The 18,597-nt window shown below is 37.5% G+C and overlaps 1 protein-coding gene across 5 annotated transcripts in view; it reads right to left on the reverse strand.

The window, feature by feature from the left end:
- Positions 1 to 18,597, reverse strand: part of glra1 (glycine receptor, alpha 1) — a 95,036-nt gene that overhangs the window by 12,242 nt on the left and 64,197 nt on the right. For all 5 annotated transcript variants that reach the window (XM_044040503.1, XM_044040502.1, XM_044040499.1 and 2 more), the window contains 5 exons: positions 16,220 to 16,443; positions 11,425 to 11,507; positions 9,354 to 9,491; positions 7,639 to 7,853; positions 6,558 to 6,707 (listed from right to left, as the gene is read on the reverse strand). In XM_044040503.1, the coding sequence (XP_043896438.1) occupies positions 6,558 to 6,707; positions 7,639 to 7,853; positions 9,354 to 9,491; positions 11,425 to 11,507; positions 16,220 to 16,443 (810 nt within the window). The remainder of the gene's footprint in view (positions 1 to 6,557; positions 6,708 to 7,638; positions 7,854 to 9,353; positions 9,492 to 11,424; positions 11,508 to 16,219; positions 16,444 to 18,597) is intronic.

Here is an 18,597-nt window from a genome sequence, read left to right on the forward strand (position 1 = left end):
TAAAAACATGTAATACGATAATAAATATTATAAAATATAGATAATTGTATTATAAAATAGATTAAATGACCCCCGTTGTTGTGGGACTAATAAAGTATTATCTTAATCTTAATTTCCTTACCTTACATTATTTTACCTTACCTTATTTCCTTACCTTATCTAACCTTTTCTTACCTTACCTTATCTAACCTTTTCTTACCTTACCTTATCTATCATTATCTTCACTTACCTTATATTGTTTTACCTTACCTTTAGTTCCTCCCTTTGTCTTACTTCACCTTGACTTGACTTGTTCTTATGCCTTCTCTCATTTAATTTTATCTTTCCTTATCTTAACTTTATTCCCTTACCGTCACTATCATTATCTCACCCTATCGCATCAGACCTTATTTTACATTACCTGATCTGTCTTTATCTTCACTTGCCTTAATTCTGTTATCTTATATTAATACAGGTAACAAACGACTATGAGAGGAACATACGACAATTGTACATACAGTAGTTTGTCTAAATTCGGAGTTATTGAACATTCTATAATTTATTATTGACCAATAATTCAACACAAATCAACTCTCAGTTTAATGTAAATTTACTCAAATACAACTAAACTTGTGTTTCTCCTCCAGACAGGAAGTTAGCCAAAAGACAACGTTGTTCTAATGCATTTTTCTTGTTTGTTTTGTGATAAACTGCAAAATAAAATCAAACCAAAGTGTGAAAACAACGTCAACAACTTTGTCTCAGAGCGTTTAAATCGATAGCTGGTGTTTATGCCGAGTCATGAATGTGTCAAAACTCTTTCTCTCGCCGCCTTTTCTACAAAACACAATAAAATAGTATTTGACACGGACAAAAAAACAACACTATTTTACAGTTTTGTTTGAAGTGAGGTGAAGAAAAGTTTACAGGAATAATCAGTGAGTGGAATAACAGTGTTTTCTCTTTGATTGCCCTCACAACACTCACCTACACCACTCTTCATCTGTTTTCATTAAATATTCATCCACACTGAGGTGATGTTTCCACTTTCACTCGTTTCACTGATGAGAAAATGCATTTTTTATGTCCTGGGTGTGAAAATGCAGAACTAACAGGTGAAGCGTCTTCTTTCCATAACATGTAAAAAACATCTCCAGAGTTACCTGAATTCACCTCAAACCGTGAAATGAACACAGGATGAGACACAGTGAACTAAAACACGGTCAAACACGGTTGTCCTACATTCACGCTGAGGAACTCACAGCCAAAAACTAATTATATTACGTAAGAGCCTGATTTTTCCACCTTCTTTTTTGTGAATGAGCAAAGATTTAAAGTGACAGTTCAGGAAAAAACGATTCTATCCTTGAAAAAACCTCTTAAGTCAATCACAGTATATTTAATATATATATATATATATATATATATATTCATATAATCACAACTTTATCTAACTGTTTTATCTAAGTTTCTGCACCACCCACACCAAGCCCCATAGACAAAATCAATGATTTAAGCCGTCTGAGACACAGGAGCTGCTGGTCTACTGCTGCCTCGTGTGGTCACTTTGTGTCACTGAGGTAAAGCTGAGCAAAGGATTTCAAACTGAATTCACAAAATAACACATTTCAGCTTACTGATGGAGGCAGCAGTGGATCAACAAGTCCTGTGTGTTGTGATGTTAAATTATTGTGGTCTAAAAAAGGGGAAAAATTGCCACTATAGATTCACAGCCAATACTACTACGGCACGATATACTAAGAAATATAAACGTAAATTAAAAAGATTATGTACCACTGTATCAAATAGACATTAACTGAATAAATAAGGATATACAGAAGATACTTAAGTAAAGTGTGTAGAACCTAATGTATACATACAAGTGTTGAAATGCAAATCCTTAGACCACCACACTGCAAAAAACCTTAACTATCCCTTTAACAATACTCTCAAATTACACAACATGACGACCTGAGTTCACCTACAGTGTTTGTGTAACGAGGAGAAATAAAGAACAAAAATATGCAAAAAGGTTCAGTGTGGCAGATGTGGGTCACAGTGCAGCCTCAAGCTCTCTCTCTCTCTCTCTTTCTCGTCTCTTCCACTTTTGGCTGAGCGAGCGAGGGTTTGTGTCTGATTCACCTGAAAGCAGCCGCAGCAGCAGCAGCAGGTGGGCCGTTAATCTACCGCTTCACCGACCATCACGACTCTGGGATTGGGGATTACCGCGATTGGATTTAGGGTTTAACGTTCATTCTTGTTTTTATTTGTATTTTTGTATCTATTTTACCTCAGAATTCTCCTTTAGCTCCTCACCCCTCGTCTACAGGTTTTCTACCACTAACATTGTGTGTAAGAGACCCACACTGAGTCCTGGTCCTGGTGGACCCTCTAGTCCTGCATGTTTTAGATGTTTCCCCTGAATTAAATCATTGATGCTGGATGACAGGCTGACCATTTGGATCAGCTGGAGCAGGAAAAACATCTCATACATGTTCATTTAGAGTAGTTTCCCTTTCCTTTAATTCAGATTTATCCATGAGAGACTTCTTGAATTTGAAGTTGAATTAAACGTTATAAAATATTAAACGCCCATGTCTCATTTGTGCTAAATAAAACATGGCTCGCTGCAGAACAGGAGGTCAAGACGATTTATTTTAGATTTTTTTTTTTTAGTTTAGTAGCTGCTCTGGGGCTTTTTGATCGTGATCCTCATTGAAAAATTCTAGGTCATGGGAGAATAACTTTCTCCTGTGGTGATATACAACTAACATCCTTGAAACTTCACTTTAGAATGTTACAGAATCCATACTTTGAAATCCACTTGCTCAATAATCCTACGTTATCATTGAGAAAGCAACAAATAATTGGGAAATATTGGCCAAATAATCACCTCTAATAACAATATTACTACTACTAATGAATGAATACATGTATTTTCATTTAGACAAATAAAAAAGCATTACTTTAGTTTACTTTGAGTTTTAATGACTAGTAACAGGCTAAAAACAGTGCTGTGTTAAATACAAAAATATATAAAATTCACTAAAGTCAGTAGTTTTCCTTGTTTTCCTTGTTTTAAGGCACATTATAGCCTGACAGTGGCTCAATTTACAAGGCATTTTTAATTTCATTTCATTTCATTCTACCCAAGCAAACTTTGCCTTGCAATATTCTTTTTCAACAAGAAAATTTGAATTAATTAAAACAAATATTTGGCTTATTTCTAGTAGGGCTTACAAATGTAGTAATGAATAGAGAGTACGATCTAATGGTCGAGGAGATGAGTTTTGTTAAAAATACAATCAGTTTTGACAGCGATATGATTGTTTTGCCCATTCATCAGTGAGCAGATTGTTACCTTCATTTATTGGCACATACTTGGGTGATCTACGGTGGCCCTGAAGTGCAACTCACCAACACAAATAGGAAAACCCAACAACATTTACTAAAACACAACATTAACTAAAACAAACTAGTAAATGATGTTGTGTACTAGTTAACGTTGTTGTGGTAATGTTGTGTTTTCTTATTTTTGTTGATGATTTACAGAGATAGAAGTGTAGACAGGAAATTGGTAACAGATCGTCCACACAAAGTAATTTGTCCACTTTCAGCTACTCGGTCCTCACTTTTGCTGCGTCCTTGACTTTTCACCTGCTTAGTGGGGACACGGGGGCCTCACAGGGACGCTAACGTGGAGGTGGGGGAGGGGTGTTGTGCTCACACACGCGCTACAACATGTCGAAGTCAGTCAAGCAGCTGTGGTCATGATAGACACGAACAACATGCCCTACAACACCAGGACAGCACTCATGGACGCAGCCATGCATGAACATGACACACACACACACACACACACACACAGAGAGAGAGAGGGAGAATTTACTGCAGGCTAATTTCTTGCGGGTGTTTGCATTTTCCCTTTTTTTGTCCTTCACACACATGAACACAAACCAGCAGTTTAACAGTGAACCAGTAGTGACAGCTTCACTCCTCGTTCAGTCACCGCAGCCCCGAGAGCTGATGAATCGAGTCGGACACGTAGAAGTGATTGATTAAATGCTTCAAAGGCAAAAAAAAATCATCTTAAGGAAAAATAAAGGAGAGAGAAATAAAACTGAACTGACTTTGACAGTTTTTTAAAATATAAAAATGTCCACGGCGGCGACATGTAAGTCAGGTTTCTACTTTATCTTCATTTAATCCAAAGTGTTCCAACAGTTAATAAAAGAAAGAATATAATTATACTCTGCAGATGTTTGTTTTTGACTTCACAGCAACGTCAGGACTAAGACAGATGACAGACTGCTGCTGTGTTTTCCATCAAAATAGAAAGATAAACCAATGGATTGACTAAAATTGCCATATACAGTTATTCAAAGCCACTTATGATCAATTCAAAATGACTTGATTGAACTGTTAAGTCCATGTGGCATCTTATCTGAAGCTTTTATCATGTTTTGAAGTGAAGATGTTGCATATTTGTCATTTAAATGCTACTTTTCATTTGTTAGGACTTTTAAGGAGTTTAAGGTTCAAACTTCATTTTTTCATCAAACAGGTTTTTTTCTATTGACTGATTTGTTTGTTAGGTGTTTAGATGTTGCTTTGATAGTGTCTGTCATTAATTAAATTGATAGTTTTGTTTTGGTAGTTTTGTTATTTAAAACCCTTGGTAAATTCTCCTTATAAACTCCTTATATGGACATCCTGGGGTGTGTGTTGATAGTATTTTTTTTTTAAAAAAAGGGAGTAGCGTTTATTAGCCTTTACTGTGCAGAGGTTGCAAAATAGACAGTTTTTATTTCATTTTTGTTCAAACCCAACAAACTAAACTGTGACATATTCCCAAATATTCCCAATTTCATCACATTGCCTATAGAGTTGTGCTGAAAAAATGGATATAAAAACAATTTGTTTTATTTTTTGGTATTTCTTTTTTTTTGGACAATAAAAACCACACAAACATGACAACAACCTACGTTGGACATTATGTTTTTGTCAAGACTGACCTAAGATAAGATAAATAATGTGTCTAGACACCACAGCCGCATTTTAAGTGTTTACAGACAATGTGTAGGTTAACCACACCACAGCCTGACATATAGTATGAACGTTATCTATAATAATAAACTACACCACAATCGTTCCCTCATCACAGCCACAACAAATCCCCGTGTTACTGCTCTAAACAAAACCACAGACAGTCGTAAAGAAAACCAACATCCTCCCCGGACGCTGCAGCCCGTTCCGCCGCCTCATTCAAAAGTAAAAAAAAGCAGGATTCAGTCAGGACATTAAAAAATCCCCAAAGACTGTGTTTGCCCTTGTTTCTTTTAAATGATGCATTTTCCAAACACAACTGTCCCTACAGGAGGAGAACTTCTCTGTCTTTATGTGTTGTTGTTCCTTCTTCTCTGCTCGTCCGCGTCGTGAATCAGTGATGAGTTGGGTTTGTGTTTGTTCTGCGGCGCAGTCTTTAATCAACCTCCGCATCAATCATTGATGCCCGAGTGACAAGAGACTCGCAAAGCTGCGATCAAACAAGCTCCAGGTCAGAGAAGAGCAGGGATTGGTGTGATTTTACTTTACTTTATTTTTAACAGAATATAGTACAAACCACAGAACAACCGGAGGACCTGAGATGTTTTATTCTGCACAGAAACAGGAGGGTTCACTCTGTGTGAGAAGAACTAAACTACGAAAAAAACAACACATTTGTGTTTTTAACCGCTTTGTTTTTGTTCCATTTTAGAGAAAAAGACTATGAGTTTTTGAGGATCTGAGGGATCCACAGCCAAACCTGATACTACTACTACTGCCACTGCTGCTACTGCTACCACCACTAATACTACTACTACCACTACTAATACTACCACTATTACTACTGCTACTACCAGTGCCACTATTACCACCACTACTGCTTCAACTACTGCTACTACCAGTACCACCACAACTACTACTACTAGTATTACTGCTACTACCAGTAGAATTAGAATTAGAATTAGAACCATTACCACCACAACTACTACTGCCACTACTATTACCAGTACCACCACTACTACGACTACTACCACCACTAATACTACTGCCTGTACAGATACAGTTGCAGGCTATTATTGTTATTATTATTATTTGTACATTATGTTAAAAAACTTTTTAATTTTTACAATTTCAGCTACTGCTCGTATAAGTTATACACTACTATACTATAAAATATTACGAGTGTACTTTGAATTATTCTGACAGAACTTTATACACCTAATATATTTGTTCTCTCTCTTCTGTCCTCTCTTTTTTGTCCCCTGTCTCTCCTCTGCTGTCCCACATTTTTCTCCCTTTCACCGCAACCTACTGAGGCAGATTCTGCTCACTGTGCGAACTGTTAGGTTTCTCTTCTCTGTGATGATTTGTGCGTTTTGTTTTTCAGATTTCTGTTTTACACGGACAATCAATGAACTCTTCGGTTGATCTTTCTGTCACAAAGAAAGGGTTGGAGGTGACGTGACGACGAACAAACAGAATGAAAATGAAGGTAAAAATGTCGTGACGGCGTCTCACAGACGCGTCCTCACCTTCATGTGTCGTCGCCTCCGTCTGCTGAAGCGCAGCAGCTCCTTGTGTTGGCGAGCGATGAAGTTGACGGCGGCGTACTCCAGCAGAGCCGAGAAGACGAACAGCAGACACACGGCCATCCAGATGTCGATGGCTTTGACGTAGGACACCTGTGGACAAGGACAGAGGACAAGGACGCATCAGATTATTGTTGACCTTTGTAGCTCAATAAAGGAACGAGGAAGATAGTGTGTATGCAAGATATATTCATCATATTTGTGTCTTTAAAGTCTGAAAATCATTGGAAATACACATTTTATTTCACAATAATTTTTTTCCCCTTAAATTGAAACATTTAAGAAATAATTTGGTTTAAAATTAAATGCACACAGTACATGACAGATGTAATATTTGAGAGAAATTAAAAAAAATACATTATAACCCTGTCATTAATAGATGCATATTATCTGATTCACGATGTCCTAGATTAAACATAATCTACAGTTTAAAATAGTTTTATTGCCTTTATTTTAAGTTTGATGTCCTGTGTACCTAATAAACTGGCCAGTGAAATGCAGTCACAAATGACACAACTGTCTTTTAATATGCACGTCACAGTTTAACATAAACATCCTTCTTTCCTTCTTTCCTTCCTTCCTTCCTTCCTTCCCCTCAGCTGTGATCACTGCTGTGCACAGGAATCACGGTTCACCTGTTTAATATCTGGAGCGTAAGACTTGGTTTGTGTGTTTGTTGCCTTTTTAGGACCTTTTTTCTGTTCTTGTCAGGGCCAGTCCTCACAGAGACCAAAACCTGGTCCTAATGAAGCAGAACATCATTTAAGGGGAATTATAGTGAAGTTAAGGTTAAAGATAAGGTTATTTTTGTCCAAATGAATGGAAGTCAGTGCAGTGTGTATGTGTGTGTGTGTGTGGGATTACAGCTTCCCTGCACTTAATTACACAATCCTTCCACCTCACGCAAACTCACACACCATGTTGTTTTCCCCCTCCTTTAATCTGAAAATCTCTTGTGTCACCACTAACTCCTCCCCCTGCACTCTCCGCCCATGTCTCCGCCCTTGTCTGGCGTGACGCTCACCTTGGGCAGCGAGGCCCTGGAGCCGGAGCTCTGCGTGGTCATGGTCAGCACGGTGGTGATGCCCAGACCCACTCGAGCCGGCGCGGCGTCCATGTTGATCCAGAAGGAGACCCAGGACAGGATGACGATGAGCAGCGACGGGATGTACATCTGGATCAGGTAGTAACCCATCTGACGCTCCAGGTGGAAACGAGCCTCGATGCACGTGAATTTACCTGAAGAAAAGAAGAAATGTACAAAGGAAACGACGGATTATGGAGGAAACACATTATCCTTTGTCCATAACAGTCACACTAATCTCTGTTAGGTAAATAATCTGATAAACATATACACAGTATATACATATAGTATGGATATATATACTGTATATAAACTGCATTTCACATGAAAACACAAGAAAATAAAGAGTATAGCGCAAATTATTTACAAAACGAGAAATATGAGTATTAATATAACACTATGTGTGTCATTGCATAAAAATGAAAAAAACAACAACAATTGTACGGTGCAGCAAGAACAAATACGGTAAAAACCCTCCTGCTTCCTTAATATCCCACAGCCAGGGGGAGCAGTGTCATTCTGAAGCCAGCGGGTCAATCTGACCCACATAAGGTAGCAGGAGGGTTAAAAAGAAAAGATAGAAAAATAAACAATAACTTAAAATTAAAAAGTGGAATCCCTCGATACATATTCTGCAATGTTTTGTTTTATGAGTATATTGTTTTAGTAAAATCCTTGGAATATAATATTTTTTGGGGTATTTTAAATTTTTTAATTTTAAAGTGCAAATTATTTACAAAGAGAGAAATATGAATATTGTATATATGTAAACACACAATATGTGTTACAGTTTCCTGTTATAATATGATAATGTTGTTTGTCATAATAACAATATTTTGCTTTTATTTTATGGTTGTTCTGTGACAGAGCACAACACACACACACAAATGTGATTTTTAGGCTGCACTCTACCTACACATAAGATTATAAAGCTTTTCATTTATTTATAAAATGATATCGTATGTGAGTTTAGATTATAACAAAGACGATCAATGGAAAACAAGGACAGGAGAGATTCATGTGTGTGTGTGTTAATTAAAGGTTACACCAACATCTCAGGATTCATCCACACTTCACTGCAAATGAGCTGAAAATGAGGTGAAAATGAGGCGAATATGAAAGAGAAGGAGGAGGAGTCACGACCATGATTTGTAGCAGAAATGTGAAAGAAACACATTATTGTTCATTAATTGTTGTTTTTTAATTTTTATAAAACCATGGAAAGAATTAAATGATGTTATTATGACGTATTTGTGTAAATAAAGCTGCAGATGATCTCTTTATTCTGTGTGAATACTGTGTGTGTGTGTGTGTGCGTGTGCGTGTTGATTAGTTCAGACTCAGAGTCATCACTCACACAGAGGTCGACGGCTGCTGTCGACACTGAGGAGATGAACGATCCACCTCCAGACGACGCACACACACACTGACCGGCGCCCATTTTTGTGGGTTTTTGTCGGGGGAAACTTTCGTCTAAAGTTTGTTTTGTGTCTGTTTCTAAGCATCGATGTGAAAAATAATCCAGTTCTGCACATAATCTGAAATTATGAACCACATACTAACTCACAGTTTACTCTGAGTGCTGACTCTGAGTCCTGACAGTGACTCTGAGACTCTGAGTCCTGACTCTGAGACTCTGAGACTCTGAGACTCACCTGTGTTGTAGTGCTTGGTGCAGTAGCGCAGGTCCTTCTCCTCTTTGAGTATAAACTGAGGTAACGTCAGACCGTCGGCCACCTGCACCGGTCCTTTCTCATCCCACTCGAATATGAGGTCGTTCATGGTGTAGCCGACTGGAGGAGACAGAGACAGAGACAGAGGACGACAGGACAGTGAGACACAGGACAGCTTTGTTAACTACACTAAACTAAACTGAAATAAACCTCTTTCACACCGAAATCCATCGAGAACTTTGAACTTAGTGATGGAGGCAGCAGTGGATCAACAACTCCTGTGTGCTGTGATGTTAAAATTGCACATTTTCTCTATGGACTTTGTTGTGGGAGGAGAAAAACATTTACAAACTTGATTTCCGAAGAAAAGTCTATTTGACAGTGAGATGAAGACGTGAACATATGTTTAAGATGTTGTTATTGGTGCCGATTTTATCAGGTGAGTCTTTTGTTGAGTGAAGAATCATTAAATCTTCACTCATATGTGACACTGGTGTTTTAACGGTTTCCAGTGTCTGTTTATTTCCCTGTGAAGCTTTAAATTCAAAAGCAGCAGCAGCAGCAGCAGCATTAGTGTGTGTTTGTTCTGACGTCACTGCCGTTCACTGACGTCATTGTGTTCTGCAGAAGATCTGAGATCTTTGAATTTCAGCTTCATCGATTCAGCTCACGTTTGAGCCGAGAATGGAAAGAAAAGGAAGAAAAGGACACGAGAAGAAAATCTATATCATAACTGTGAAGCTGTCAACTGCTCACTCATTCATTCACACATAGTCTGTGTGTGTGTGTGTGTGTTTATGTTCTTGTATTTGTGTCCTCTTTAGGACCGCACATAAACACTGACTTATCAGGACCACTAGTCCTCATGGAGACCAAAACCTTTAAATAGTTATGGTTATGGTTAGTGACAACACTTTGGAAGTCAATGTTATGTCCTACGAGGAACCTATAAACCACATGTGTCAAACTCGAGGCCCGGGGGCTACATCTAGCCCGCCTTACAATTATATTCGACCCAACATGTTTTGTCTTTCCTGCTCCTCCGTTGACACACTTTTAATTCATAACACACATAAAGTTAACTCACCTGTATAAGATACAAACAAATTAAATGTGTCCTTTCAAAACACAGAGCCGTAACCAGAGGGGGGGTATAAGGGGGCTCAACCCTTCATCTTTTAGCTGTATAAGTCTAGTAAAAAATGACTGATTACAGCTAATTATTGGCTAAGATACACATGATTACTGTTCTACTGAGGGACAGCAGAGGAAATCAGGTAAGAAATTACTATACTGTATACATAACATTTACCGCTTGTCTACATTTATCTCCAACTGATGTGTATATGACTTTGAAACAGTCTTCTGAAGTTATTCCATGTGTACTTTTATGAAGAAAGCATCCTCTAAATTACTTCCTTTATTTAATCTACAAGCTTGGCTTATTCTGAATGTTATATTATTTATATTATTATTATATTATTCTACCTTGTCTGTGTGTCCTTTAATTTCAGCCTCTTTCTGGAATAGATTTTGACCCTGAATAAACCACAGGACGCAAGGACATTCTGGGAATATGGGGACATTTTTTGGCTGGTCTTTACAACTTGAACGGGCCTTTTAGATTAGATAAGATTAGATTAGATTGGATAAAATTAGATTAGATAAAATTAGAGTCGGGTTCAGACAACTACTATAATAGGATATACATTTTTAAAAAACATACAAATGCAAAATAGAGAACACAGTAGAAATACTATATACAATGTTTATAAAAATATCAACAATACAACAATTGATACTACAACTGTAGTATTGTATAATACTAGCATCAATACTACAATAATACTGCAACTGTAGTATTGTAGTATCAACATTACTACAAAGTTATTTTTTCTTGTTAACATATTATACAGTTTAGCCTTAGTCGAAGAAGTAAACAAATCAGGAGAAACTTATATACTAGAATTATGTTTCTATTCAAATTAAAGGTTAGGTTTAAGCAATTATATGCATATTTTATGTATGTATATATATATATGTAGTTACTCACAACTCTCCAGCTGCATGATGCACGTTTGGACATCCATAGGGAAGTTCTTCAGATCCATGGGACAGGCCAAGACCAGTGTTATTCTGCAAATACACAAACACAGAGCATCACTTTGATGAGGAGGATTATCCAGACTCCAGTTAGCAGCAGCAGCAGCAGAAGAGTGAGTCCTGACACTGACACAACCCCGACAGACCAGGACGTGTTTAAAATTGATTTTAAAATTTAATAAACACATGTTCTCTGTTTTTGGTGTTATAAAAAAAAAAAAGAAAATCGATTTGTCCACCTCTGCTCTCCAAACTGACTCATGAAAAGTCAAACACGCAGAGTTCTATATCCAACCTGGGAAAAGTATCAAAAAAAAAACATGGAAAAAGATTCAGAATCAATGTTTAGTTTTACAAAGACAGACTTAACATTTAAAAGTTACACTAAACACCTTTAGGACAAAATTGGAATGACTGAAACAAATCAACAGATTAAAATAAATTAGTCTGTGAGCAGGAAAAATCAATTCTGCATTTCTGTTTTTCTGTTTGATGACGCTATGAATTTAACCCTGTTCAATGAGTGAGTGCTTCTGCTCCTTTTTTCCCCAAGATAATTTTCACTTTCCATATCTGGCAGTTATTTAACCATTTAGGGATTATGGTACTGAGAAGCTGATGTCACACGGTAAATATGGGCACAAAACTGTATTTCTCTGCTTTCCGGTTTCCATCCCTTTAACACTTTTTGAATTTTCTAGATATCACAAACAGATAATAAAAACCTCTACATATTTACCGCAAACAAAAATAGCATCGTAATGTGTTTATGGGTAAAAACTGTGTATGACTGATTTACTGTGAAACAAATACTTCACAAGTACTTTTTACTTGTGATCCTAACTCTGGAAATCCGAGTTCCCACTACAACTGTTACGCCCCTAAGAGAAGTTCCTAATGGTATATAAGGTCACTCCAAGTTGGAAATTCCGAGTTCCGACTACAAATAGAATGCACCACAACCTCTAAGATAAGTTCCTAACACACAGTACGTGAGGTTGCTCCGAGTTGGAAATTCCGAGTTCCCACTACAAGTGGAATGCACCACAACTTCTCATAGATGTTCCTAACACGTGGTACATAATTATTTCATGTGTTCATTTTGACAGGACTAACTATACCAAAAGTTTATTGTGGAAATTTTTGATCAATAACAACAATTAAAAAATGTTGCCTACCCCAGCTTTAAAGATGATTCTCAGATAGTTCCAGCAGGAACATTTGTCACCACAAATGGACCAAACACTTTATCATAAAAATGTTAATTTAATTAAATTACATGACTTAATAAAGTACTGCAGACACACTGTAACACACACACACGTACCTCATGTACCAGATAAAGTCTGCTGCGTCTGCACATCGCTACATTTCTCTGACAGAATGCTGAATATGTTTAACACACACACACACACACACACACACACGGAGAGAGTCATCTGTGCAGATGTCCCACTTTCTCATGTGTGGACTTTCTGCTGCTTCCTGACACCTAAACGCCACATGCTGACTCAGTCAGTGTCTTCCTTCTTTTTATTCCCTCGCCGCGTCACCATGAGTTCAACCTCCGAGTGGTTTCATTAAAAATCCCATGTTACTGTTGCAGGAGAACACTTGATCACGACATGGAACTTCTCTGATGTGAGTTTGGGCTCAAACTAAAGAAGAAAAGTCTCAATCTGTGGTTGAATTTCATTATTTTCAGCCTGTGGTTGAGCAGAGTTTTGAAAACTCATCATATCAAAACTGTGATGAATTAGCCCATTAGTAGTTTCTGTACGCAGTGAACTGAAAACAACTATAACTGGATTATTTATAAACTAAAGGAAACTACAACGTGATCATTCTTAACTGAGTTCTGGACGTATTTTCTGTTTTAGGCCACGTAGAAAACTAAAATTAAAGAATTCAGAATTCTAATAAAATCTTGAATTTATATTTTTTCTCAGAATTCTGAAATTGAACTCTGAACTTGAAATAAAGTTAAGAATTCTGGGATTAAAGTCAGAATTATATTCAGGAGTCAGAATTAATTCAATCAGAACTAATCAGAACTTTTTCGTGGAATTGTGAGATTTAGAAATATGAGATTAAAATCTATTTGTTTTTATATTAACAATATGCTATCATGAAAATATTCAAATGTAAACCCAATCCTAATCTTCTATATTGGAGATGATTATTGCCTCAGAAAGTGAAGTTAAAAAATATTTTATTTTATTTTGCATCTTCATGCACTTGAATGTTTATGAGATTATTTTAATGTATAGAGCTAGGGGTCGGTCCAAAATATTCTATTTCTTCTAATGTAAAATATTCAATATCATTTAAAAATGTCAAATTTAAGAGATGTGTTGGTTTAAAAAAGTAACTTGAATTTGCCACTGATTTTCTTTTTTTTTTTTTCAGAATAAAGGCTCATAATGCTTCATTACTGTCACTTATGTGAAGAAATATCAACAATTAACGTTGTTTTACTTCATCTCCCGGGCCAGGTATTTTTGCTGACGGGCCAGTTTTGGCCCACGAGCCGCAGGTTGCTGACCACTGTGCTACTGCAGGTAGTGGCGTCTTTATTTACATTATCATAGAAAAATAAAAGATTCTGTTGAGCCTCGTATTCAATCATCCAGAAATAAGACATCAGGAAAAATTACTTCTATTTTCTACACGAGACCACGAGTCACTTCAAGAGCAGCGGCTCGTCCGATCTCAGAGACGATACTTTGTCATCCAGTCATGAATTCTCCTCACGCTGCTGCTGCTGCTCCAGCGACGGAGCGATAAACATCCCATAATAAAAAAAGAAAAAAAAGAGTAAACAGCATTTACAAGATCCATTTTCTCGCTCGTCCCTCGAGATGCTTTGATATCCCGAGCCGCTTCGAGATCGAGATCGAGCGAAGCCTCGTTCTGATGTTGTCAAGTTAAAAAATGAAAAGCCGTGTATCGTTCTGATGATATTTATAAAAGGCCACTCTCTTTCTACGGCTGCTGCTGCTGCTGCTGGACATGAAGGTGAAAACTCAGGTTGATAACGGATCAGAGTCGCCTCGGGAATACTAAGAGGCTGAGTAGATTACCAACACCACCAGCACCACTGCTGCTGCTGCCTCCTCACTTTTTATTACCTCTGCTCAGGGTAAATCAGCAGCAGCAGCAGCAGCAGCAACAGCAGCAACAACAGCAGCAGCAGAGGCAGGATGAAAAGATTTGTCAGCTGAAGGCAACCCATAACTCTGAGAGCCTTGAGAAAGACGACTTACAGATACGGAGCGGAAAAAAGAGCCAACAAGGAAATAAAAACCTCCAGCTCTGGATGGATGAAGGTCTCTAGAACGTTGTCAACAGGAAGTCCTCCATCATCGTTTCTGCTTTAGTTTGCTGGCACTTGAAACATCCTCCCTCATCTGATGCAACAAATGGACACTTTTCCTGTTTAAAATGAATTAACTAAACAAACTTAACTTATCAAATTAAGCTACCTTTTTTCAACCATGTAAAACTAATAAATTCAAAATATTTGCACTGCCCACACACATTTATGTAACAACACAAATGAATTAATCTACATTAGCAAATTCAATCAACCACATAAACTAATAATAATTTATCTTTAATTTGTTCATTAAAATAGATTTTTTCAACCCCGTACAGCTTATTATTTCAACCACTTAAAAATAATTAAACTACTAATTTATTCAACTACTTATCAGATTAATCTAAATAAACAAATTAAACAACATAAACTAATGTATTCAATGTTATTTCATAAATTCAACCATATTATTTCACCTGAAACAACTCATCAGTGTCTCGTTTTGAAATTAGAGAAAAATCTGGCGTTTCTGAGGTTTTTGGCAGCGTTGAACTCGTGACCCGGAGCCTCGTTAAGAACTTTCCAAACATTCTCACGGGGCCCGACTCGGCTCAGGGGCCCCAGACAATTACCTGCTCTACCTGCCCAGTTACTACAGCCGCGCTTGCCGAGCAGATAATGGAAGAGTTTTTAAATCAATTTTCCTCAAATTTCTCTCATCTTGACTCTTGTTTGTGAGAGATTAATGATTTTCTGTAGCTTTTGTGGATCCTCGTTTTTCACCTTCAATCATTGAGCTGTTGTTTTTATTAACTGCAGTTTTTTTTTCTTTATTGTTGAGATTTGACAGAATTTTTACGTTTATTTAAAAAATAATAAAATAAAAAAAATAATGTGATGTTGAGTTTGATGCCAAAACGTGACTGGAATAAATATCACATAAGGTGAATAAACCTGAGGTGAAAAGTAAAGAATTACATTTATTCGCGTTACTGCAGTCTTTTTTGTGTACTTTACTTTTTAAAGTAAGTTTGTAAAATTTGTAATTTTACTTTTCCTTTTTTTTGGGAGTTACTGTTTAATCACATCTGTTATGAATGATGAGGACAGACAGGTGAATGATGAGGACAGGTGAACGGTGAGGACAAGTGAACGATGAGGACAAGTGAACGATGAGGAAAAGTGAATGATGAGGACAGGTGAATTGACGTTACTTAAGTTTACATATTTTATTTTGTCAGCACTTAAATTTGTTAAGTTTTGCCTTAAATTGATAACAATGCATGTGAGATTTGTGTTCCCTTGTTCTTTTTGCACGACACAAGAACTTAACTTGAGTACATAGGCCAGTACTTAAATTGTACTTAAGTAAAATGTTATCAAAATAGTGGAACTTTTATTAAATGTCCCTGGAGCTCACACTCACCGTATGCTGTAGAGCACGTTGCCGTTCTTGGAGATGCGCAGCAGCTTGTTGTCGGTGGTGACCTCGTGGAAGTTGGCCCCCTTCTCGTTGGCGAAGAACAAGTCGGGTTTCCAGATGGAGTCCAACATAGACGGGTCGAGGTCCAGCGAGTCGTCGGGATACTCGCTGTACGCCAGCCGGGGGTCGTTCCACTGCTGCCGCAAGAAGATGTTCACTCTGTAGTCCTGAGAGGAGATGGAGACAGAGACGGTGGACCATCAGAGGACAACAACGAGAGACAACAAGAGACGTTTAAGGTGTTTTTTTAACACACATGAATACAATTCAAACACAATAAACCACACAAAACAACAATGAAATTGTACACGCTGCAAAAACTAATTTACAAGAAACCCAGAGTTCAGAATTCCAAGATGACAAGAACACTGCTAGTTTCACTATTATTAGCACTTTTGGATTGTCTTTGTTTCCCAGTAAATCAGTCGTATACATGGCACTGTTTCATTTTTAAGTGTAGACATGTTCCTGTGCTGTTTGTGTGAGAAAATACCACATAGAGCGTGGTTATCGACTGGGATTGCTAACAATAGCTGAAGTGGTCGGCACAAGAGGTGAAAAAGGATTGATCCTAACACTATGTGCATCATTTATATTTGGGGAAATCTATTTTTTCTGTCTCTTGGAGACAGTTTTCCTCTTGCCAGGAAAAGCTGAAGTCAGGACTAAGTGGTGCTTCTCTCTTTGCCTTTAAAAGCTTTCCTTTGTTTTTGACATGAAAAATGTATCAGAATGCAGATCCTTTGCAACTAAACCCCCCCTCAAAGAATCATTCATTTAACATCTCTTTCTCCTCAGTTTTTTGAAATCTAAACATTGAGCCCAGAGGATTTGTCTTTGAGGAGAAAACCCTCTGTCTTCTCTTCATCTCTCCGTCTATCTGTCCGCCTGCCGTATCTCTCCATCTCCTCATGTTTGACTAAAGAGCGAGCAGCAGCTCAGTGACCTTCAGCTTTGTGCCGCGACAAATCTCCGAACATCAATCTGCTCGTCTCTGCTTCGTAAAGAACAGAAAAACTATCATATCACAACTGAAGGGTTATATATTCTACATTATTTTAATATCCACATTTACATAACTTATCTTATATTTTATTTATATTGTTATCTTTTTTAGTATTTTTGTGTCCATTTCCATTTATACTATACTTTACACTAGAATCGTACAGACCACTTTGCTGCTGAAACAAGTGATTTCCCTGGTGGGACATCAATAAAGTCTAATCTAATCTAATCCACAACCCAGAGGTACTTTGTTATTTGACATTGAAAAATATGTGTGTATTTTTTTTTACTTGAATTAAGTTGTAGTTTGAGACTAAGAAGAAAAATTCAGGTTACCAATTAAATGCTAGCAATCTTTTTTTTTTAATGGCAAACTCGCTACAGCTACACAATCTATGTAATTGTGTGGAACTGAGGAACACTCGTTGTTATTAATTCAGGGAACTTCTGTCGTTCTGTCTTTAAACATATAAATGGTCAATGGTCTGTGTTTATAAAGCACTTTACACTACACAGCTGCCAGGAGCAAGGCAGGGTTAACACACATTGGAGCCGAGAATCAAACCCACAACCTTCCACAGGATAGTATTAAATTCTAGCTGTAGGTTTAATGTTAGCTGTAGGTTTTTCATGGCAAACTCTCCAGCTGCACGATATAAATAATGGTGTCATCATCGTAACAATTGACTTTGCAACCACTTAAAGATGAGAATATGTCATTAGTAATGGTGGTGAAAAGGAGTGGAACCAAACCTGACCCCTGAGGAACACCCTTTGTTATTGGTAAACAAATTTTGCTTGTATATATACACGTGTATATACTGTGTATAACTCTGTCATCTGAGGAGAATCTGAGGTGGAAGATTCGAGAAAAAGATCTCAGATGTTGCTCGAGGCCACAGCTCGTCACGATCGGTGAAATCTCTCATATTCACATGAAGCAGAAAACGACATATGGATGAAGGCCCATAACCAGCTGCTCAGCCGACCGCAAAATCCTGCCCGTCATCCATCTCTTCATCTGTCCATCCCTCGCTTCATGTGGAGTTACGGCGTCGCGAGTCAACGGCGCAATGACCCTTAACAAGTCTGTTTTTCTTATTCTTTCCCTCCTCACTTTCCTCTACATCTTTGTGTCCCACATCATCCTCATGTCACTGAGGAAAAACCTCTCACATAAGATTTATTCTTTATTTATTCCATCTATTCTTTATTAAGTTTCTCTGTTGGACAGATGTGATCCTGCCTCAGAGAAACTCTGGCTCTTCAGAAAGCAGTTTTGGGCGTTGAAAAACCTGAAAGCTGCAGATTTTTAT

Source organism: Solea senegalensis, linkage group LG12 (assembly GCF_019176455.1).
Source record: "Solea senegalensis isolate Sse05_10M linkage group LG12, IFAPA_SoseM_1, whole genome shotgun sequence".
Classification (NCBI taxonomy): domain Eukaryota; kingdom Metazoa; phylum Chordata; class Actinopteri; order Pleuronectiformes; family Soleidae; genus Solea; species Solea senegalensis.